Source organism: Anopheles funestus, chromosome 2RL (genome assembly GCF_943734845.2).
Source record: "Anopheles funestus chromosome 2RL, idAnoFuneDA-416_04, whole genome shotgun sequence".
NCBI lineage: Eukaryota > Metazoa > Arthropoda > Insecta > Diptera > Culicidae > Anopheles > Anopheles funestus.
In genome coordinates, this window is record NC_064598.1 from 66,469,877 (window position 1) to 66,495,484 (window position 25,608).

General features: G+C 41.6%; 2 protein-coding genes across 3 annotated transcripts; one reads left to right on the forward strand and one right to left on the reverse strand.

Moving 5' to 3' along the window:
* Positions 1 to 220: 220 nt before the first annotated feature.
* LOC125765558 (very long-chain-fatty-acid--CoA ligase bubblegum) lies at positions 221 to 25,002 on the reverse strand. 2 transcript variants are annotated; one of them, XM_049430847.1, is made up of 9 exons: positions 24,162 to 25,002; positions 7,575 to 8,032; positions 7,267 to 7,477; positions 2,278 to 2,379; positions 1,787 to 2,187; positions 1,268 to 1,718; positions 909 to 1,178; positions 714 to 834; positions 221 to 636 (listed from the first exon to the last, which is right to left on the reverse strand). In XM_049430847.1, exons 2-9 carry the CDS (start codon positions 7,955 to 7,957, stop codon positions 563 to 565), a joined length of 2,013 nt encoding a protein of 670 aa, XP_049286804.1. In that variant the 5' UTR covers positions 7,958 to 8,032; positions 24,162 to 25,002; the 3' UTR covers positions 221 to 562. The 2 variants fall into 2 exon arrangements, with proteins under 2 accessions (XP_049286804.1, XP_049286805.1); XM_049430848.1 differs by lacking the exon at positions 24,162 to 25,002 and adding an exon at positions 18,925 to 19,353.
* Positions 11,793 to 16,597, forward strand: LOC125765608 (uncharacterized). Its single transcript, XM_049430937.1, has 2 exons — positions 11,793 to 13,492; positions 16,186 to 16,597. Exons 1-2 carry the CDS (start codon positions 12,967 to 12,969, stop codon positions 16,206 to 16,208), a joined length of 549 nt encoding a protein of 182 aa, XP_049286894.1. The 5' UTR covers positions 11,793 to 12,966; the 3' UTR covers positions 16,209 to 16,597.
* Positions 25,003 to 25,608: the final 606 nt, after the last annotated feature.

The window sequence follows — 25,608 nt, forward strand, 5'->3', positions numbered from 1 at the left end:
TTTACGAACAAAACAAACATCCCACCTACATGTAGCACATCGTACTACAGCGGACGTTCGTTCCTCATATTTCTCTGGTAAGGAATTACACTTTTTCACCCCATTGGTGAAAGCATCTATATAATATCACCAAACAACTTACGATAAACGGTACAGTACACAGAAGCAAAAACAACTTATCTGAAGTAATTTCCGAACGTTGAAAACTGACCAATTAACATTAAACAATCAGCTACGATGTAGCGGGTAAAGGGCATTGTTTCTCGCCGGGTAGCTTACCTTGCGGCGAGTGCCGCAGTTATAATAGTGTCGCACTTGTCCCATCGATTTCCTTCCAACAAAAAGCGGAATGGAAATGCTACTGTATGTCTTGTCTATGATACTTATAAGATAGTTTAAAGGAATAGGAAATTTGGAAAACACATTATCACTAACAAACAAAAAAAAACAGGAATCGCTCCACAGGAATGGAATGAAATAATCTCGTTCGAAAACAAAATCGGGTAGCGTAAGAAATTGCACAAGTTATGTTACGAGTCGATGGCCTGGGTATTTCGTTCTTCTAGGAGTAGAACTTTTCAATAACGACCGTGTTCTTATCCACCACGACGTTACGTTTGATCTTCAGCGTAGGGCCTGATAAGAAAAATAAGAATAAAAACGCATGAAACAAAGGGGTTTTTACTTAGGTCCATATTTGTCAGCGTACATACCCAGCTCACCACCGGGCACAGAAAAGTCGGCCTTTAGTAGGGCAAACTTTTGAATCTTTTGCGCGTTCGAGATGGCTTTCGCATTTGCCCGATCGATACCTTCCTGGATGGCTTTCAAAACCTGTAAGGAATGGCAGAAAGTAACACTCATTGCATCAGATTACATCAAATTTACTTCCAGCTAAAACAACGCACCTTCGGACAGGGACCAGCTGCATGAATTTCGCTCAGTTTGCTATACTCGACGCCTAGTTCCTTCAGTGCGATGATCGTCTCCGGCGTTAGTTCATCCTTTGGTGCACCGGTATCGAGGTTCATTTGCGTTTTGAGCGTTATCAACATCGTAAGGAATTTACGCTTATCACCCACGAGGAACGCATTGCTCACGTACGGTAGCTCATTCTTGACGAGATTCTCCACGTGCACTGGCGGGATGTTTTCACCGCCTGCGGTGATAATAAGTTCCTGTTGGATAAGAAAAAAGTAGAAAAAAGTGGTCTTGATGAGAAATAAAAGAACTAAGAATATACGTTAGTGCAACTCCTCAACATTACCTTGATGCGTCCCGTAATGTACATGAAACCGGACTCATCAACATATCCTACATCGCCCGAATGTAACCATCCGTCCTCGTCCACGGCTTCGTGAGTTTTTCCTTCCTCTCCTATGTATCCCATCAGTATGTGGCGGCCCCGCATGCAAATTTCACCATGTCCTTTCTCGTCCGGTTTATCAATTTTCGTCTCGCAACCACCGAGTGGTTTACCGATCGTATCGAAGTTATAGCTATCCGGAGCAGTCAACGAATGTGCACCGGACGTTTCTGACATACCGAAAGCCTCGTTGATCGGTAAATCGAGACTCATAAAGTACTTTTTCGTTTCACGGTCCATAGGGGCGGCCGCTGTTGCCAACGTTACGCAACGACTGAATCCCAGCGCGTCTTTCACCTTCGACAGGATGTAGTTCTTCACCAGACGATATTGCCACGAGTTTGTTGGTTTTCTAGAAGAAAAAAAAATGGAAAACAAAACGGTAAGCCATGTAGCCAGATAAAAATATCATACACCTACCCTTCCATCGCGTCCAGATGATGCTGCAGCGTTACGCTCTTTGCCCAACCAGCCACCAACTTCTTGGCCGCACCACTCTGGGCTCCGATCGCGAGCATCTTTTCCTGGATCTTCTCGTACACCCGGGGTACCGCTAGCATACGGGTCGGTTTTGCTTCCTGCAGCGTGTTCAGTAGCGTACCCTTCATTGCATCCTTATCGGCAAAGTACACGGTGCAGGCGAACTGCAGCGTTAGGAAGATGTCTACCATCTGGGCGGCAACGTGGCTTAGGGGTAGGAAGGATACGAGCACCTCCTCGGCGTAACGAATTTGATGGAGCCGCTTGCCAATCGCGTACGAGTCCCACGTAAAGTTGTCGTGGCTCAGCATAACGCCCTTTGGATTACCGACCGTACCAGACTACGAAGATAACGGATAGCGGTGTACGTTTGATACATTGGTTTTCCTTGCTTATTTTTAGAAATGGTAAAAAAAACGTTTATTCCTTACCGTATAAACCAGGCAGCAACATTGATTGATGGCTATGTTCGCGAGACGATTGTTAAATTCTTCCTCCACATCGTCTACGTTCATTTCTTCCAATTCCGACCACTGTCGAAAAAAAGAGAAAATAAATTGTAGAAAAATGTAATATTTGAAAAACATTAACCAATTGATACACATAAAGTAGAGTAATTTAAATTAAATTATTACATATGAATCAAACAAACGTTAGAATTTATTATTAAACCGGAGCTGCTATATGCTATATTCCTTTCCTTGTGACCCCATCCTAAAAGAGCGATGGAATAATTTGAGCAAAACATTCCGTAACACAATCACATAATTTGATGTTTTTTTTTTCGCCCGCGGACAAACGTCTCAAATTGTTGAACGAAACGAGTTCTTTCAGCGCTCCTAAGAAGAGATCTCGTTATAAAAACGTTTCACCAATTTTCGGTCGACCCAAAAACGGTACCAGAGACGAATGGCATGAAAGCAAATGGTTGGTACAAAAATTCAACCACAGATTGGTGATTCGTGTCCACCAGTCCAGTCACGACTTGGCATGAAGTCATTTTGAGGCACAATTTTCGATGCTGCTATTCTTGCCCAACTGTGCCCTTTTTCCCCATTTCCATTTACCCTCCAACCCTTCTTTAGCTATTGTTTTCTGTTGAATAAAAACATATTCGAAACGGGAATGGATCGTGCACACATGCGTACGGGTGATCGCAGTTCTGTATCCTTTTTTCGCCCATCTCCTTGCTTCATTCATTAGCAATCCCCACGAGACAATTGACAACTTCCGCATGCAATCGATGATGTTCAACCCAGGAATGTCTTCGTTTTTCGCAACGGAAAAAAACATAAAAATAAAGGGAATACGGACTGACTATCAAAGGGAAAAAGTAAAGAGCAGAATGTCCTGGCAGTTTAGCGTTCTGAGGATACTTTAAAGATTCCTTTGTTTTCAGCAATTCCATTAGATTAGTGTCCATCCTATTAGTATCTGCACAAACCTTGTTGTGAAGAAAAAAACATGTTGTCTCTCTTTATTGAGGGTTTTTTTTTAATGTTACACAGGTCACGTAGTGAGCGTAGGTTCATTTCGATTCATAATCATTTTCCAGTGTCTAACAAACGCCCGAAGCTGGATAAGAAACTAAAGGATTAACTTAAGGAATGTAAAAGAATAGAAATTGAAAACGAATAAAAATTCAATCATACAAAAATGGCGTCGAATGTAATGGCTTTGCTGCGTTAATATATTTACTGAACAATGCTTAGCTCTAGTTTTTTTGCCCAAAAAATTTCCCACATCATCCATTCAAGTGCCTTTCTGTCATTCAAAAATACCAATTCACATTCTCCAAACCGTACACTTTATGCCCACGCAAGTTCTGCGGTCACCCGCCGACACACCGACCTAAACACATCAACAATGTTTCTTAGTCAAACATATCAATCATATGTTGAGAAAAATTGACTATTTGTATCCAGCAGTTTCATCCTTGAAGCAGTAGTCTAACTTCCTCTCCCAGTTTTCTTTTTCCTTGCGCCACTCACGTAGCACGGGTACGAAATTGGAACTTGATTGGATCGGTACTATGTTTCGCCAAAAAAAAAATGAAATAAAAATACGGTCCTTCCTTCTTACAGCCGTGTTCCATCATGCGACCCTTGTACATCCTCTACCGTGCGCAGGATGCTACCTAAGACGTTCTAACTTAGACGCGCGAGACACAACAACCAAACAGAAAAAGGGCCACCATATCGGACGTCGCTATTTCCTGCTGCCATGAATTGGTAGCAATTTGCTGTCGAAATTGTACCAACACACGACCATCCCGGGGCCCCACCGTTCTGCAGCTCGAATCGGACCGCACAGTCACGAATTTGTGCGCTTGTATCATACGGCCGGGGGGATGCGTTTTCCGTTTACCCACCATGCGGATGCAGTGGGCCAGCGACGGCGATGGTGTGATTTATTTTGTCCGATTATTTATGATATATTGGAACGCTTTGGTTAGTAGTCGTAGCGATGGTAGTTCCTTGGTAGCATAGCATCCCTAACGCATCCCCCGTGTTGGATCCCCTCAGCCCCCAGATGTAAGAAATATTGAACACATTGGATACTGGAACCCGACGGGTGGGTGCCCCCTTTTTATCGAACCCAAACTGGCGCTACTGGCGTGTGAAATAATGTTCTCCAGTGACAGATTTTTAGAGGCTGAAAAGTACCTTCCCACCGCCTGCCGGGAATCGATCGTGAAGATGAGGAGGATGCTGATGATGATGATGCGACAATTTTGTATGGCAATTTTGGACAACAGATTTGGTTCCACTACCAGCATGGCAACACATGGAATCGAAAGTGAAATGACAAGTGAGAAATATTGGGCTAAACCGATGTAAACCCAACACCTTTACCGCACCACCACGAACAAGGAAGATGTACGAACAAGAAACATCGGATTTTATCGACTTTCTTTAAAGAGAAACGAACAAAATCGCATCCCATTCCCCCAAACCAGACAAAGTGCGCAGTGGTACGATGGGATCGATGGAAAGTTGTTGGTTAAAAAGGTTTCCTGTTTATATGACGCCATTATGACGGTACTGCGGATAGTCAAAGTGCGTCGCATCGCAGGTGTCATCATCGTTAATGTTTCGTTTTCTTCCTGCCCGCAGTGGTAGCCCCGGCGAAGCTCAGATGATGCTACGGCTCTGGGTTTAACCGGTAGCTTTACTCAGTTCATGTACCGTGATTAATGATGTTGTATCTATTTTCCCACTGCAACCTTGTTGGCAAGGCATCAATGTGATTTTTCTTTTACCAGAGCATGAGCGCAAGATCTCTGGTTCAAAGGTTACCTTTTTCGTGATTGTTAAGTGTAATAAAAGTAATCTATAAAATTTTGTTAATATGAAATTTTCTTTTCAGGAAAAGGGAAAAAATCGATGTATTAAACGTATTGAAATAAAACTCCTATGCGATGGAGGCGCCCAGTGGTTAAGCGATAATGGTGCCAGATTTCACATAACGGGACCAGTACCAAAATCTCATCGGGATCGTTTTCTTATACGTTAGTATGATTATCCAGCAATGGAAAAAAGCCCCTAAAACCCCTTCTAAGGTCATTGCACAGGATGCAAAAAAAGACTACGGTGATATTATGCCATATAGTCAAATATTTCCCAAGTGCGAAATAAAAGACTATCAAAAAATGTTTCTCCTGTGTACAAATTCTATTAAAACAATAATCCCAATCTACAATTAGTTTAACAAAAAATCTCCCCACGAGCTATTCAATCCGCTCCTTAAGTGTCATTTGCTAATTTTTCATATCATTCGCTTTTCCTCCCATATAGACCCGAAAGTGCAAATTGCCCAGGTACAACAATCATCAACGGTTGCTGCCGATTATCGTCACTGGTGGAAAATGCAAAAAAAAACGAACTAAAATACTGCTAACGGGATGAATTTTAATTTCTCCTATTCCTTTCAACTGTACAATCCCGCAAGGTAGCAGATGAAACTTATTACCCATTCCTTTGCACACCGCATAAGGGGAAAGGATTTCGATATAATTTGGTTCGAGTTTTTTGCCTCTATACACTCGTTTTTTTGCTACCTATAATATCGTGTTCCTTCCGGCACCACAGGTTGATAACGGAAAATCCAATAACATTCTAATTGAATCGAAAACACCTCACTGCCGTTACGGATTCTTTTAAGGGATATGTGTTAAAGTGTATATGTTATAGTAGATTTTAATTGTTGCCTTTAAATGTGTGATAACATTTTTATGTAGATAACATTAAATTATGTGATTTAATTCTTCTTGCTTTTCATATATTTTTTTTATAATACAGTAGAACGTAGATTATCCGGGGTGCTCGGAACCGAACTAATACCGGTTAATCGATTTGCACGGATAATAGTCCCTTAAATGTCATTTACATATCTAGAAAAAGCGCTTATAGTATTTATATACTATACTATACTCACTGTATATAGCAACACTTATTTTTTTTCCAAAAATCCAACACTTGGTCGTCCTGTTCCAGAAACATATTTAAGTTACTGGACCGGAATTATACTAGCGCTATCCTTACAGAACGATCTGGATGAAATTTCATAACATGAATAATTTGTTTGATAGATAAATAACGTGTCAAACATTTAAAAAAAATTTCATGTAAAGTTATTTCTTGTCAAGTATCGCTAATAACTCTCGTAGAAAATACATCACAATAGGATCGCTACAATAAATACAATAAATCTACAATAAATATTTCAACCAGTTACTGCTAGAAAATTACTTTTAACTGTAATCTTGCTTTGTCTCCTAAAACGTAAAATCTGATTTAGCGTAGTTGGAAATGAATTCTGCTCTAAATATTTTTATACAAAAGCTGTGCATTTGATCAAAACCCAGTAACATCTCAATTATTAACGTTAACGGTTTGCAAAAGCTTGATGAAGATAGGTCAAATTTGATTCATTACCCCATTGACCGTAGTACGCGAACTCGTAAACGTACATTGGGGATTGTGAGAAGAAGAAAAAATCGCACCATGAACTACACTGTTAAGGTATCAAAGGGCAATTGCAACTGATGGTTTGTAAGGGTGCTTGAATTGATATAAAAAAAACATACGTAAAGCACGCACGTTTGATGTTTTACCACAATCTCCACCTCGGGAAGCACTGAATGTACCGATCGTGCAATGTAGCGCAAAAACCATTCAACTCGAAAGCGCATAAAAGATATCACTCGAAAGCCCTCTAACACTGTCAATGCTGCCGACTGTACATTCGCCCCTGGTCGGTGGACGGTAGTAACAGTAACAGGAAACCCACTCTGTTTGTTGCTCCGTTCCGTCGACATTGGTTCGACAAAAAAAAACGTATCAAAAATGATCGACATGGGACGGTTGTTGGTTGTTAAAAAATGCACTCTAGCCAGCGGTGTCTGGTAGGAAACTTACGCGATAGTAGCCATCCTCCCGCTTGACGTACGGTGCGTACGGTGGCATCGTTTGAATGACTGTTTTCAGGTTCGGCAGGTTCTGACGAATAGAACAGATTTTCTCCATTTGCTTCGCATCGTCCACCACCACGATCTGGGCACGGGAGCTTTCCAGCACATGTTGAACCGATTCGGCCGAGTTAGTTGTGTATACGCCGGTAATAATGCCACTGCAAAACGAGATGTAAACAGACACAGCGTTACATACAATCAAGCAATAACAGCTACAAAAACAAAATTCTCAAAACGAACACATATCAACCTTACCCTGCATGAATCGCCGAAAGCTCGGAAACGAACCATTCCGGACTATTGAACGCCAGCACAGCCACTGTATGATGCGGTTCGAGGCCGAGTTTGATGAACACCTTCGCCATATGATGGACACGGGTGCGATACTCGCTGTAAGTGACCGTTTGCCACTGTTTTTGGGCATTTTGGAACACCATCGCCGGATGGTTCGGGTGGTCGCGCACAGTTCGGTTCATCAGGTCCGGGACGGAGAGTGGATCGAGCGAAGCTAAACCTTCCTTGGCAATGCGTAGCTTTACCGGTACGGTTGGATCGGTTGAGGTATAGCTATCGGCGGGTAGGATGCGACCAGTTGGTCCCGTCACCGACGGAACCTTACCATTCTCTTCTCCAGGCATGATGTCCTACTTGTGCAGTGGTTCTAACCACGTTATAGACCACCTTCTTCTACCTGTGCCGACTTACTGCAAAATCTACAAAAGAGTGGAAACAACCAATTAATCAGGGTTAATTAATCCAAACTGGTACTTGGTTCTAAAGTCACTCTAATGCAATACAATACGGTGTAATTAATGCGATACGACAGTCATAAATAGCTATTATCTAACGATCAAAACCAATTGTATGATTAAAAGCTAAGTGTATTGCTCGATTATTGCACAGTCATACATCGTGCGAGCCTCCCGCTTTGTAACGATGTGCTGTTTGACGTCACCAAAGGGCAAAAGAAAGTCTTTAGTTGCTAATAGCTACTGTTGCTTTAAGAGTTCATCGAACAGTCCAAAGTTCTGGAGAGCTTTAGTGGAAGGTAATATAAAAAGCGTATTTTTTTAATGGAATCTTCGTTTAAGCTTAACGACCTACTCTTCCTTTCTTTCTCTCTTTCTCTCTCTCTCTCTCTCTCTCTCACACACACATTCTCTCCTTCTCTTGTTGGCTTAACGACCCTTAAGGATTTGCCGGCCATTTCTCGTAGACTTATTTCTTACTAGACTTTACCACGTAGTCGGTCCTTCATACGAGGGAACAGTCCAGATGGAATTTTCTACTACTATTGTGACACTATGCGTCCCAAAAGTAATGACTTATTAGTAATTCTTGTCACAATTAAATATTTAAAATAAAGAGTAAAAATTAAAATTAAAAGTAATACATATAGAAGAATTCATTCAGATGAGACTTGTTCCACGACTTCCGATATGCTCGATTGAATACCGAAAAGCGAGACTAAGGGAGAAGGTGGTTCAGTTAGAAAACTTATCTATTAGATACTTAATTGACGGATCATATTCGCACTCAGACTTTTTTTTGAGTTATAAATATGTCTTTTGGATGCACATGTACCATAAACATTATCATATGCCACGGTTAAAAAGCGATCCCATAACATATTTGATGTCGGCCCTCGAAATTGCACCCGATGGACAGGAATTTTGATTGATAACGGGTAATCACCATCAACGGCATGGGTATTACATGCATGATGCACATCAGATAATCTGCCCAAAAAAGGAAAGCGAGAACTGTTGAATTGTGCCACACCACACACGGTACCGTCAAGCATGCATGTGAGGACATCCGTAATACATTTTACCATCAAGCGCAAGTGTTTCCAACAATTCAGCATTTCACTGAGCTCAAAATTCAACAGTAAAAGCGAGGGGCTAGGGTGGAGTTCCCGTACCGAGGACATCACTTGCAAAACCACGGTCCAAAAACTCACACACAATTTTTGGTTATTGCACAATATTTTGAGCACAAGCTAAGGACAGCACTCAGGAGAAGAGGAAAGCGAAGCGAACCCACCCGACAAGAAATTGCCAAGTTGACTGGTGATGGGACCCTTCACAACACCAACGATTCTCACCAACGGTCTCAACATACCCCTAGAAGCGGACTAAGCTCGGAAAGGACGATGATGATGCATCGTCGATTCGAAACAGGACATAACCAAGACTAATAGTTCTTGTTACACAGTTTGTCATGGGTTCCTTTCAGGGGTTCGTGGGGAAAGCTTTACATGGACAGGTCCCAGCCACGGTACTACGGTACACCGAAAGCGAAAGACCCTTAAGCAATCAACGATGCGGGAAGGCGCCAAGCCACAACCCGGGCACTCCTAGAGCACTCGAACACTTTGTCGAAAAATCCCAGCATTTCCTGCGACCCCGTTGCAATTACCCGCCTCCCCAAAAAAGCAAACACTTCCCCGATACAATCGTGAACGGTATTTCGCGTTTGATGATAAAATAGGATAAAATGCAGCATATGCACCCGTGTGCTATGCAGCAAACAGCAGCAGTTGGCCAATATTTGCACTTGCAGCTGGACTGGATTGCACCACATCACGACCAGCAAACCTGAACGAAGATACGCCATCGATGCGCTAAGGACCCGGTGGCACGATTGTAAAACCGTAAAATCCCTATTTATGAGCACCGACAGATTCTGCAGCAGACCATTTCTACACCTACGGCCATTCGGGAGGATGCATACGAGGCCGGGGCAGAGCAAAACTGAACTGCGACTTTCACAAACTTTTCTTTCTGCCACAACCATCTTCACGGTACTTATTGCTTACCGCCATCCTGGAAAAGGGAAGCAAGTATGCGGAAAAAACCCGAAAACTTTGCCTCCTTGCTACATGTCCATGGATATAACATAACCCTGAAATGGCTGCAATTCCGTATGGATAAGCAGTTTCTGTACGAAACGGACATGGGTTAACGTAAGGAGGTAATAGGCAATGCTCCTCTCTGCTAGCAGCATCAACAACACCGACAAACGAACATTCGATGGGACACCGGGTGGACCGGGTGAAAGTAATGCCGGATGCTATCAGTTCCGGCTGCACACAAAATGAGGAAGCAGTAATTTCTTTACTGCACTTCATCACAACGCTTATGTATGGATAGTGGATGGTGCAGAGAACATGGTAAAACCGTTCTACCTATACGTGTCCTTGGGGCTATTAGGAATTTTGTTTTTTTGACCATGCATGTACACATCCTGCTAGCCAGGGATCGATGCAATAGTCTATTTTTATGATCCTGCCAGAAGTAATCTCTCAGCGAATCGTTCAACCTCATCAAAACAACCTGCCCCGGGGATGGTGGGGGGTGGGGGGGATGTGTCTCGGACAAATCAATCAAATAGAGCTGCAGGTACATCATAAAGCAGCTGTGCTATTTCGTTGATTGTAAACATAACAGATACTGATGGGTGATAAGCTTCCACAAGTTTTGTGCAATGTTTACGGTTGAGCTGCTTAACGTTTGCTTCGTAGGATGGAAATAAAATATTTTCACCGAGGCAACAGTGAGTATTTTTGAAAGTGAAATTTTAAATTTATAAAAGATCATCAGATCATTCTAAAACCCGTCGATTTTCCCCTATTCTCGATGGATGACATTTTGTTGGAATCATGGGACAAAATCTATCTGAATTCCTCTGGATGAAATCGATTTAATTTAAGACAGTTTAAAATGATATTAATTTCATGAAAAAAAACCTTTGAAAAATGATCATAATGATTTTCACTACAATTAATTGCCAAAGAGATACTAGACACCAGTGCTCGGGGTAAATTCGGGTCAATTGTGTGAATCCTAATTTGCCCTAGTGCAAGCATAATTACGGTGCTTTTGCCACGATCGTTTTGCACAAAATTCTCGCATGAAATTCTTTTCTCATATCCATGCTTTACTAAAGCGTCGATTTTACTCCGTTTAGCCAATGCCTTTCAGAAGCATTTTTATAATGTTATCGACGTACTCAATGAAGAGCCTGTGTGTGTGTTTTTTTTTATTTAATATTTATATTTAAAAGTTTATATTTTATATAAATAGTTAGCGATAATAGATAATAGATAGCGATATTTAAAAGTTTAAAATACCCGAATAACATTCTCAATAGCAAAATTCCTTCTAGTTAGCTCATCGGGATACACAATTTATAACGTGATTGAAATCGTTCTATCGATACTTCATGACACATCGATCATTACAGGCATCCATCGCAAAATTATAGATTCCTTTTCGTTCAATGTGATATATAAAATTAAAATAGATCGATCGTATTTGATATCTTATCCAATCGTTTAACAACCACGCCTCTCACAGCAATCAGTTGCATCAGTTTTCGATTTAAAGCTCCGGCCGAAATGCACCTAATTTAAAATTTATGAAATACCTACATTCATCTTTTGGATAGTTAGAATTTAAGTAACTTGTGGCGTAACTAGCAAGCAAGCTCGCACGCAAGCCAGCGGCGAGTACTAAACACCGAAGTGTAGCTGCATGAGTTCGGATATCCGATCGAGGAAAACTGCGCGGCCGATACTGACCAGGAAGGTCAATGTGAAATAAAACGCTCTCTGTTATCCTGACCACGAAGCAAACCGGACGTGTAAGATATCATCCTTTTTCCACATCCGAATACACCCTTTGATATTCCATAACTGGTGACCCCGAACGCGAAATCCAATAACTGAGTGTCGATTGCAAAATCATAATCGCGCAATTTACCGCCGCGGAGTGTGTACCGTTGTTAAAATCGTCGTCGAGTTATCTTTCAATCGCGTAGTTCACTTCCGCACGGATCGCATATCCCACACGCCACGTGTACCGCGCTTTCCCCTAACAATTAAACGCGAGTGTTAAACGTTCAACGCGATGCCTGACACTGAACTGGCAGGGAAGACGACAGCACCGATTGTGGCGAAGAAGGAAGAGGCAGAAATAGCGAAATCAGAAGCCAAGATTCGTTTCCCCGACTTCGACTCCGAAGATGTAGAAACCTGGTTCGTGTGCTTAGAAGCGGCATTCTATGTGAACAGTGTGCTTTCCGACAAGCATAAGTTTAACGCGGTGATAGTAGCACTTGGAACACGCGCAAAATTTTTTCACCCCACCATTGCTAAATGCAACAAGTCGACCTTGACAAATCGATATGACACCATGAAAAAGTCAGTCATCGATTTTTTTCTGCCGTCGGAAAACCAACGTCTTACGAGCTTACTCTCCGGTGTCGCGCTAGGTGATCGGAAACCGAGTGTGCTCCTTTCCGAGATGCGCAGAATGGGAGGAGAAGGTTGTTCCGATAACGTCCTGCGTAACATTTGGCTACGCGCTTTACCGACCACCGTTCGTTCTATCATCGCCGCGATGCCATCCGCATCGCTTGACGAACAAGCCAGCGTGGCTGATAAAATCCTCGAAGCCCCCACCAACGTCATAAGCACCGTAACAAAAACCGATGAACCTGCACCCCTATGCAGTTTAGAGGCCCGCATCGATGCACTCTCACGTCGCTTGGATGAAGCTCTATCAGCTGATCGTTATCCGTATCCTCACCGTAACACATACAGCGATCCTCGACCCAGACAGCGTGCTCCGTCTAGACAACCATGGGGCCAACGAACTTCAAGTGCCTCGGGATCACGAACACCATCACGAGCTACACGACGCTGGATCTGTTGGTTCCACTATCGCCATGGGAACAAGGCAGAGAATTGCGAGAAGGAACATCCCAGCGATCCACAGACTACATGTATTTTTTTCGACGAGCATCTCCCAGTTTACTCCCGAAAAAAATAGTGCGTTTCTCTCTCACCACACATCCCGATTGCGCAACTCTCACCGGCAGAGCCGAACCAGTCAGCACCAGCTATAACACATCCCAACGACAACCTGCGTGCAGCACCAGCTTACCATCACACACGACCACAACACTAAACACGTCTAGCACCAGCATCAAGCTGAACCCCGGTAAAGCAGAAATCATCGAGCGAATATACGTGAACGACAGCAGAACCAACAACAAGTTCCTGATCGACACCGGCGCGGAGATTTCGGTTATACCACCGTCATACAAGGACAGAATGAACCCGATGCCAGCCAGGAAACTTTTCGCCGCGAATGGTAGTTCAATCGGTACGTACGGCACTACGAATCTTACTTTAGACATCGGTCTTAACCAACCATTTACATGGCCTTTCACCATAGCAGACGTAGATTCACACATTATCGGAGCTGATTTTTTAAAGCACTTCGATCTACTAGTAGATATCAAACGTAACAAGCTAATTAAAAATAAGTCAGTCGTCACTAACACTCTACCAGCCCATGTAGCCACCTGCAGTCCATACGATAGCTTTTCACAACTACTAAACGAATACAAAGATATCACAATACTAGACAACAAGCATAAGCCGGTCAACACAAACGTTACGCACCAGATAATCACCACCGGTCCACCCGTCTTTTGTCGCCCACGTCGTTTGGACCCAGAAAGACTACGCGAAGCGAAAGCAGAATTCGATTTCCTAATTGAAAATGGTATTTGTAAACCATCAAAGAGCTGCTGGGCTAGCCCTTTGCACCTGGTTAAAAAGGCTAACGGGAAGTGGAGACCATGTGGGGATTATAGAAGCCTAAATGCAATTACTGTGCCTGATCGTTACCCCGTGCCGCACATTCAAGATTTTTCCACGATATTGTTCAAAAAGAAAATATTTTCATGCATCGATCTACAACGTGCATACCACCAAATCCCCGTTGCACATGAAGACATACCGAAAACCGCGATTTCAACACCATTCGGGTTATTCGAATTTAATTTCATGACATTTGGCCTGCGAAATGCCGGTCAAACGCTGCAACGACACTTACATACCATCCTTGGTGATTTAGAGTTCGTGTTTCCCTATGTTGACGATTTATGCGTTGCATCAGAAGACGAAAAGCAACACCGACAACATTTGCGCATAGTATTCGAACGCCTGAGACAAAACGGCCTTACCATTAATCCCGAAAAAAGCCAAATTGGTCGTTCAGAGGTCGAATTTCTCGGCCATTTGATAAGCGCGGAAGGTATTAAACCTAAGCCCACTAAAGTGCAAGCAATCCTTGAGTTCCCTAAACCAGTTGTAGCCAGACAAATGAAACGCTTCCTGGGGACGATTAACTTTTACAGGCGTTTTATACCGCACGCAGCAGAAAGCCAGCAAATTTTGCATGGCATGATAAACGGTAACATCAAAAATGATTCTACGGTACTAAAATGGGATGATAATAGTAGCCAAGCCTTCGAAAAGTGCAAGCACGATCTAGCAAACGCAGCTTTACTCGCGCACCCATCACCAAATGCAATGCTCGCCTTAGACGTTGATGCTTCCAATCAAGCTATAGGAGCTGCACTTAATCAACTAACCCCCAAGGGTCTCGAGCCGTTAGCGTTCTTTTCAAAGAAATTAACACCTGCACTACAGAAAACCAGCACTTATGATCGCGAACTTTACGCTATCTACGAAGCGATTAAGCATTTTAAAGACCTCTTGGAAGCTCGCGAATTCGTAGTGTACACCGACCACAAACCGTTAACCACAGCATTTCAACAAAAACTAGAGAACGCCAACCCCACACAACAGAGGAGATTAATTTTCATCAGCGAGTACACAACCGATATACGTCACGTTTCTGGAAAGCACAACATGGTTGCAGATATGCTTAGCCGCATTGACACCATCAGCGCACACATAGATTACCACCACATCGCTGAAGCACAACAAACCGACACCGAATTACAAGATTTTTTAAGTAACCCACCGGAATCAACTTCACTTATGCTTAAAACATTGACCGTACCGAATTCTACTAAAAAAATATTTTGCGATATTTCAACAGAGCACATTCGACCTTTCGTTCCTAAAGCACACAGAAGAATGATCATATCCAAGCTACACAACCTTTCGCACCCCGGGATAAGAGGAACCACTGACCTGGTATCAAAACGTTTTGTATGGCCATCTATTCGAAAGGAATGCAAAGCGTTCGTAGAAACATGCATAGAATGCCAAAAAAACAAAATAACACGCCACAACAAATCGCCTATCACCACTATAGCTACACCGAGCGAACGATTTACGCACGTCCACATGGATCTAATCGGCCCACTACCACCATCAGAAGGAAACGCGTACTGCTTGACGTTGATCGACAAATTTACGCGTTGGCCCGAAGCGATCCCAATCCCTAACATCACAGCCGAGACGGTTGCACGAGCCTTCATCGCCGGATGGATTTCCAGATTTGGTGTTCCGGCAAAAATAACGACTGACCTCGGTAGGCAATTCGAATCGGAATTGTTTCGCTCTCTTTCGTCGACGTTAGGTATCGATCACCTGCGAACAACACCCTACCACCCTCAATCCAACGGTCAGATAGAACGAATGCATCGCCAGCTGAAAACCGCGATCCTTTGCCACAAAAATGCTCGTTGGACTGAAGCACTGCCCATCGTGCTACTCGGCATGCGCTCCAGCATTAAAGAAGACATCGGTGCAACGACTGCAGAACTCACGTATGGTACAACACTACGACTACCAGGTGAATTTTTTGACGAACCGAAGAAGGCAGCAAATGCGACTCCGGATTATGTGGCAAATCTCAAACAAACCATGTCATCTTTAAAACCACCCCCGCAATCGAATCACAACACTGGGGAAAAGGCGTATGTTCAAAAACAACTGCAGTCCTGTTCTCATGTTTTCGTTCGCATCGATGCCGTTAAACCTGCGTTGACCCCACCTTATGATGGACCATTCAAAATAATCAAACGCCACAAGAAATCTTTCGTTTTAGATATTAGAGGAAAGAAGTGCGAAATATCCGTCGATCGACTGAAAGCAGCGAGATATGATGAGCCAGACACCCAACAGCCCGACCCAGCCGATCCTCAAAGGGCTGTCTACCGGACTCGATACGGCAGGAAAATTTATCAACCGGATAAATTTTAAATGAAGGGGGAAGTGATGTGGCGTAACTAGCAAGCAAGCTCGCACGCAAGCCAGCGGCGAGTACTAAACACCGAAGTGTAGCTGCATGAGTTCGGATATCCGATCGAGGAAAACTGCGCGGCCGATACTGACCAGGAAGGTCAATGTGAAATAAAACGCTCTCTGTTATCCTGACCACGAAGCAAACCGGACGTGTAAGATATCATCCTTTTTCCACATCCGAATACACCCTTTGATATTCCATAAACTCTTCGCCCAATTGGTTAGTTTTAATTTTGATTTGGAGCACTTTTAAATTAAACCAAATGTTTAATTCATGATTTTTCTCCAACTATTTCCGCACGGTTAGGCTCGCATAATTCCAGCTCCGTATCGTTAATCTGCCACAAATTTCCTGCACCATGTGCTCTTCATTGAGTACAAGCAACTACCGAACCAAACAAAAAAAAATCAAACATTCGTACCGCGCTACTTTTCGACGCTTCTGCACCTTCTTCCCATGACATTATTTCGCGGTTCACGATAACGCAATCAGTGCTACACGCCCAATCGGCAATTGAATTGTATTAATTCGCACGTTAATCGATTGATTTGCAACCGTCACAGCTGGACGGGAAATGTTTTACGTTACGTCTCCATCAGCTGACTGCTAACTGCAGCTGGACGCCGGGCTGGCAACCGGGAACCCGTATCTATTTCCCCCGAAAAGTGGACAGTGCAATTTAAGCAATCTCATCCCGTACTTGCCACACACGATAAGGACGACGATAAGGCCTGGAACGCCTGGAGTATGGACTGGTAGGGAGCACTAGAAGGTACTCGAGTAGCTATTTTTGTACTGGAAATAATTGAAATTCAATCACACCGTAAGGCACCCACTCCCTTCGTGCGGTCGGCGAACACATTCATCGGCGTGTTGCTGCAACAGTTTCCAACTCTCTGTTAACCACGCAAAGATGGTAATATTCATTTTTACCATTTATGACACATCACCAATCGAATCACTGATTTTTCCCTCGAGCAATACATTTTGATATGCAATCATTCATCATTTTGTGTTGCGTTTAATTCCATTTTTATCACTCGCCAAACACCGAGCGCCGGGAGCGTATTTTTTTGTGCAAACACTTCCGCAAAGATAATGTTAATCCATCCAGCTGGAGCGTTGCTGGTTAATGCGCTATTGTGCCATAAAAAAATAATCTCTGAAACCAAGTGACGATTCTCGAATGCAATTTACTGTATAATTCAGAATAAAAGCTGCATGTGGAATGAAAACATCGTGCTTTGTTTTATTTTAGCTGAAAATAAAACTTTAAAAATTTAAAGGGGAAAAGGTTTTGTTATTTCGATTGCATTTCGTACTTGTAATTAATCATATCACACAAACAAAAATGGTCACCCTAGGATGACTTGGCAATATGTTGAAAGTGGTAGAAAATGGCCAACACAAGTCTAGCTCTTCCAGCTGTAACGGGGGAAATCCGTCATCGATCGGCACTTTCATAACCTCGTCCGTTGACACGGAACTCGCATTGTACGCGGTGTATCGATAAGCTCGTTGGAGGGTTGTTACGACCATGCTTGTCACCTGCGAAATGCGTGCCACTAATCAAAACATTGATTTCCACCATGTGCAAGCAATGTTTTTTTTTTTTCTTAAAAAAGCATTAATCGAATGTAACCAACCGAATGTATCCAAAATGTGAGTAACCAACCACGTTCAATGTCAACGACAATCCAGATAACACAATCAATGACAGTTTAATACCACTTGTTAACGATAATCAAATAGCTAAACTAGTTAAATTAAGCTTTTTACCATCAAACAAAAGCAGTTTGTGCACAATGAAAACAGTACAACGCAAGCATCGATCCTCATGTACCTCATGTTGCACTAAAATATTGACAGAAACTTGAGGCTTGTGGTGGCTTTACAAAAAAAGAACAAAATTAATTATCATCCTATAGCAACAACAAAAATACACTCGAAGTACAAAATTTTCTTCCACTATCAATGATTGCCGGACCTTGAACTTTGCTCTTTTGACTGGTGATCGGTGTCGAACGAGAGATGTTCAAACGTTTACGTAACAATCGTCTGATAGTACCTTCATCTTGCCTTGCATCTGGCTTTGCACTGGCGCTATCGAACCTGATAAGGGAGTATCTGAGCAATGGAACCTATACAATGCAAATTATGTTAAAATTGAAATAAACACCCTTATGGTTACGTGACAGGAAAGTACTTAAAATAAACCAGTCAAAAGCATACTCTTTATGTTTATTCTACATTTTTGAAAGTACAAGATCAAGATCAAGATTTACACTTCTGCGGTTCCTAAGCGGAAAAACAAACGGAGGCCCCGTGTGAAACGCTTGGATTGGGAAATTAGTTACGATTTTATACACTTGCGATCAAACAAGTCATTCCGCGGTCGCTTAGTCCGCTTAGGAGATTGTTTAAATTTGATTCTAAAACCATACCACTCAGCAGTGCGTTAAATACCGAAAGCTGTCTATTACACTGTTTAAATTAAAAGCTACTACTAAGAACATAACACTCACTCGTCGTCTAGCTGCCAGTGGTAACGCAACTCTGGAGCACAAAAATTCACCTTCGCTGTGCACCTTATTGACTGCTGCTATAATGGACGATCCACTCGGCACGGCAAAACAAACTAAAACAACTCGTCACACAACGTGAACCTGCGATCTTCCAGCAAGCGTTTTAAGAACTGAGCAGTGGTCCCGGTTCGATCTTGCCACGAAGGCACACCAGCCTCTGAGCCCGATCCCGGAATGCCCCCTATTTTGGATCGGGTAATCTAATCACCAAACAACCGTCCCGTACACGCCACGATGCTTCGGGCCACTGATACCAACGCGGCACAAACTCGCCACCTTGCTGCATCGTAGCAGTCCGTCAAACCATTCCTCGGATGACGTTTCATCCAATATTCGTCTGACCATTATCAGATGTAGTGCATAACAACCACGTAACGTATGTAGTAGTTACCTAAAATACTACCAACAATTTAAACAAGTTACTAATTTAGTACAATTTTGTTGTTTATTTATTAAAACATTTCATTTCACAAGAACAGTCATTTCAGCTTTACAAAACACACCTTTCTATGAACTAACACAACACACCATGTAACTGCCTTTTCGTCCGTTCACTATCGGCTGACATTTTTCCCTATATGTCAAAATTTGTCCAAGTGTTAGTATACGGCTGATGGCGCTCGCTGATAACAAAAAAAACGTCTCGCATCATTTAAGCACCGAATACCATCTTTCAACAACGTGCAACAACAGCCAATCAGTTGCAACGGTCACTGATAATGAATTCTAACACCGTACGTATGAAAATAAAACGCTTATGCTCAAACCAGACCATTGGAATTCTACCAACACTAAGGGTGGTTATTTTAACACGTTTGCTGAGGTCAAATATGGATGCGTCCTGGACAACCGGTCCCGGATGCTTACTATAAGCGATTTTTTTTATAACACAATATTGTATTTGTGTCTTGATACGGCCAGGCCGTTCTAACCGAGCAAAAAAATATTCTATTTGTAAAATTACTTTTTTCTTTTGTATAAAACACGCTTTAGAAAGTGATAAGCAGGCAAAGGAAAAGTTGAACTCTGAAGGAGTGTTTTTTTCTTCTAATCTTGAAACGCCCTTTGCACTACAACTGTTACAATATTAACAGTTATAATTTATTTGATGCTGGAAATATGAGAACTGAACTGTTTTTTTTTTAATATTTTTGTATTAGTTATTTGAGTACCATTTTTTTGTTCTTGCTTTTTATAAAACTTTGATTAATATAAAATAAAATAGCATAAATAATTAAAAACAAATTAAACTAATTTTAATTTGTTAGGGAGGAGGGGGTGCTAATTTAATAGGGAGAACTAATTTAAAATAAATAATTAAACGAAAACAAACGCAAACTCGATTCATGTAACTACCGTGCACTCTTACATAAAGATTCACTACAACTAGATCATTGAGTTAATATGCCTAGATACTTTGATACCGATCGGCTATCTACACCCGTTCTTATCATCTTCTGTGCTTACGAATTGCGTCATACAAAAAATTTTATCAGTCCAATACCCAACAAGCAGTTAACCATCGATCGCCCATCGGCACCAAATCTGTTTCCTTCCTTCCACCAACTACATGTGCGTTCTTTTTTTTTGTAGCTTCTCCTACATTTATGATAATAACCGTACCAGATAATAAATCATTACCACTACGCATGCACCAAACACTATCGCAACGATACAGATAATTCTAATCATATCAACGGCAACGCGTACGGGCCATATCTTTTCCGCTGTTAATAACCTGTTCCGTACGAGAATTGAATTTATGGCGGTGTCTTTCAATAAACAACGGAGAGAAGAAGTAAAAAAAATCATCCAAACGCCAATGATACCATTCGATAATTAAGACAAGTTCTCGAAGGGGACATCAAACATAGTAGAAGTCCTTTACAATGAATTCCGTTTCATTGTATGATAAGGAAGCGTTATTTCGTTCTAAATATTGGTGTTCTGTTACAGTTACAAACTAACCGACTGATCATTGAATAACTCTTCCTATCGGTCCGGATTGATGGTCGGATCTTTCTTTTCCCTCCGTCAAAGGTTAAGAAAGATTAGAAAGCGATGCTCTTTTACCAGTTGACTGTTTACCGTGCCTATCAGTTATATAAAACAAACAAATAAACCCCGATTTTTGAAAAAAATACGGCAATCTACATACTATTTGAACTTGATTGTGCTAAAGGGCAGCTACAGTTTTTGACCGACTTTATTCGCTGGATGACCTTATTTTTAGGTGACTTTTTTTTGCACTAAGAATTCAAACCGATCATGCAGTTGTGAGGTGCATCTTCATATCGATCGCATAATTAGATTTATTGTTTTAGTCGCGCCATTTATTTTCGGCCAATGCAGCTTTGACATTGATGAAATCATCCGATGGCTGGAATGCCTCATTGGTCATCCTGTTATCATTACCGAACAATGGATGTTGACAGTATCTTATTATAGAAGGCACGACCCAAGTATCTGACTGCACGTAGTTAGTAGTTAAAAACAAAATATCTCATTATTCAGGACACGTGAGAAGTACACGTTTAAGTTGTATACAACATAACGAGCGGTTGAATGTTAACGTTAAAAAGTTTGAGTCATTAAAACCCTTTCTTTAGAAATTACTATGTTATGTACTCGTCAATTCGAACAATTGTGACGAACAACGTCAGTATTCGAACAATAAGTTTGTGATACAGGGGACAGCCGGCACAGCTAAAAATCGATCCATCGGCCTTCGGTATATGAGATCGAACGCTGAGACACAAGACAATCAACCAGTTTTTAACGTAACCGTCAAAATTTAACAAACATTATCACTCAATGTATTATGCTAAGATATCTCCTCTATTTTAAGTATTCAAATACACATAAGAGAATATTGAGTTTACTCACAATATTAGTACTTATCTGAGACATGGACGTTGTTCAATTTGAGAGGAAGATGCTCAAAAGAATTTTTGACCTCATAAGTGTGGAAAGACATTGGAGGACATCATAGGAATACATCAGCGTAGAATTATGATCTGTTTGATTTGTAAGAAGAACTCACTATCCTTCAGCGAAATAGCCACGCCAGGCTCCGATTGGCACCGTTACGACCCAACCCATCGTTCACATTGACAGAGAAGAAGTGGTAGACCTACATAAATCGAGATGAGGTGATGGCATCGATGCCGCTAGCTAGTAAGGCCGGTATAATAGATTGGCAGACGATAGTGCTCAATCATGTACAGTCCAATGAATTCTTGCAACTAGCAAAGAATGTTTATTGGTGTATAAACATTTAAATAAAAAATATATAAGAATGCATCATGTTCGAAATAGGTATATTTTCCAATATTTTTTGTTATATTTCCTCGACGCCTCAAGAAGACCTCAAGAATATCTGCACAAAAAAAAAACAAATCAATGAACCGACAAATAACAAAGATGTTGTATCTGAGTAAAACTAATCGCTATGCAAAAACGCTGTTGCTTTTCTCAGAAAACCCGCCCAGGAATACTCAGAATTACTCGAAATCCTCTGAATCAATCGAATTGATATTTTCATCATGTAGTCTTTACACAATTTGCTACAGTTTGTGCTTTCGTTTTTAAATTGATTTCTTCTTTTTGTTTTCATTGTCAAAATTATGGCAAATTTTCTATAAAAAAGGCTGACTGTATTTCTTCACTTTTATGACTTGTTTTTACAACGCCACTAGATAACCTTTACTACAGGGGGGCTGGTCCAGACACAATTCGATTCACGCCCTTCTGTTTATCAGTTCTTGTCAGCAAGAGATAATATAGACAACGATGAACACTGAATAGAGTTAAAAATATCTTTTTCTTCCAAAAGAACGTTTGATTGTAATAATAAGGATCAGGAATTTAAAATAATATCCTATTTACATACTTTACTACATACATGCTGATAGTCTTTTTCATCATAAACTATCCCAAATATCATGTGTTTCTATCACGTAGTAATTATCACAATTCGGGCCCAACGTCTCCCAATAATTCGTTTTCCCGCTTTCCTTATCGCACTTTCTTGGTCTCTACACGCTTGTTACTACGTCACAGCCTTCCGTTATCGACGTACCAATGAACCGAGCAACCGAGCGAAATTTTAGTGTTAAATATGGTCCAAACACATAAAATGCAATAAATTACATCAATATTATGTAGAGTAACAGCTTCCAAAAGAAAAAAAAATATGTTCGTTCCCGGGCTCTTTTTTATCTCATTTTCTTGGTCTCTATTACTCGGTCTCTGTTACATCACGAGTTTGCGTTATCACCAATCCTTGGGCTCAGGACACAATTGGACAGATGAGATTTCTAATAAATAAATTATTACATTTACTTTTCATTTCCTTTTCTTCTGTTTGCGGAAGTGAGTGTGATTTTGATCTCTGCAAGTTAGGATAAATTATGCTCGGTTTTATTTTGTCGTAACTGTTTCGATGGCACACAAACGAAACACACAAAATTCTAGAAGGTCGTGTTCTAAAGGTCAATGACTGCCTAGTCGTCGACAATCTCTTTACGCGTGTTCGAAGTTGCTTTAACGAACTAAAAATAATGTACGATTAAAGGAAGCAGAGTGGGGAAAAAAGGCCAAAAAAGCGATAATAAAACCCTTCAAACAAATCGTTCCTAACGCGCAACGAGATATATTTGGCGCACGTGCTTTTTTTTGTTGTTTATCTACAAATTTGCTAAAACATTTAGACCTTTGGACGGCTCTCGTAAAATTGATTTGACCAGCACAACGTGTTCATTACCATTTGCAAACATTGAAAAACACTTCACCTGCCTGCGCATGTGGATATTTTGACCAAACAGCTCGCGCTGAATCCTCAAAGCTCCGATGGCACACGCTTATTGACCTTCGTCTCTCTTCTATCTCTCCGTTTGCCACTTTTACGAGATGGTCGACAGACGCGTCTCTCTTTGCAATGCGTAACGTGCGGATGCTGCTTAGACTTAGACAATATATAAGAGCCCAAAAATGGTTCCACATTCCCTGTTTTGCTCGATCGCATGCGTCGCGTCCGTTTGGTTTGGTGGCACATTAGGTCGATCAAACAGTTTCGCTCACTCTTTTTTTTTCATTTTATAAACCTTCCATGCGTAAACCTCAAACTCTCATTTGGCATCTTACTATCGAACGGCGGCACACAAAAGCAACAATACCTGTATTTTTTTATGGCTCGGGAATTAACCGCGTGGCCTTCGCAGATGGGCCCACCACACGTACGGTGACACGGTTTTTGGTTGAATTCGGTATGGTAGATCTCGGCAAATGGTTCAGGACAATCACGAAAAGCTCACAAACACTAAGCGCGGGATAGATCCAACGTTTTAAAACAAAACCAGCTGCGTTTCCACTGTTAAACTTCCACAATAAAAAAAACCATACAAACTGTTCGCCCTTTCTTATCACTTTCGCACGACCTGAGAGAGCTTTGGATGATTTTTGGATGAACAAAAAAACGCGCGAACCGGCCACGAAAACAACGACGACGACAACGACGACGGTGAACTGTGCGTTGCGGGATGCGCAAAACGACTAAGTGTGGTGCGGTTGGCTCATTCCGGCTGCGTATACAGTAGACATTCAAGCCGGCATCTACGATCGCAACAGCTTTTCTAATCACGTACACACTACGCTTGTTCAATCACAATCCTTGTCTGCCTACTTTGGATGCTGCCACTTTACTCTTCATCACACTGCTTCATCTGTGTGTACTTGTGTATGTGTTTTTTTGTTACTTCCACGCACTTAAGTATAGTTTTTTTATTGCTTTTTGGCATACACTTACATGTGTACATTTGATGTAAAAAAAATGATGACGTCACGATTGAACATTGTAATAAAACAAACCTCCCCTCCCGATCAAGCGTAACCGTTTGTTCTAATCACACAGCAGACGCAAAACGGTAACCGCCTTTGCGCATCGTACCAACGCTAACCTTAAACTGCTGACTAACCTCCGTGAACGTAGCTGAGACATTGTCAACTCATCGTGATCACCACACGATCGCGTTTACTAATAAGGTGCAATTATGGTGCGCATGATACGATGCAGAAGTACTATTGCCCTGTCGGAACGACACACGTAAGCGATTCGCGATCGGGTATATTGAAGGATTGGCTACACTTTTTAAGGGCAACTGCGCCGGTCAAAAACCGTTATGCTGACCGTGCACCTTTGACGACCTCTGTGACCGTACGGGTAGCCCATGTGTGGGTACGTGGTTCAATGTTGCGTATGGCTTGTTTTTTTCTGTTGTTGCACATTTTATCATTATGGCTTGATTTACATTTCGTGGCATTGAAATTGGTTCCGGTTTGTGTGTTTCCGATCTCGGCTTGTTTTAAATATATCGTTGTGTACATCAGTGCAACTAGCAAAGGCAACGGTTTCCGTCATTAGTTTAGATAAGCTTGGAAATAATTAATTTGCGTAATATTTATATCTATAAATACCGACATTTACATTCCGACTGTACTTTAAATCAATAGTACTAAAAAAATTATTAAAAAGAAATTTTCCAAAGCAACAAACAAGTAAATCTTCAACCTTTTAATTGAACTGTTCGTTAATATTCGGATGCATCAGGAACTGCACAATATCGT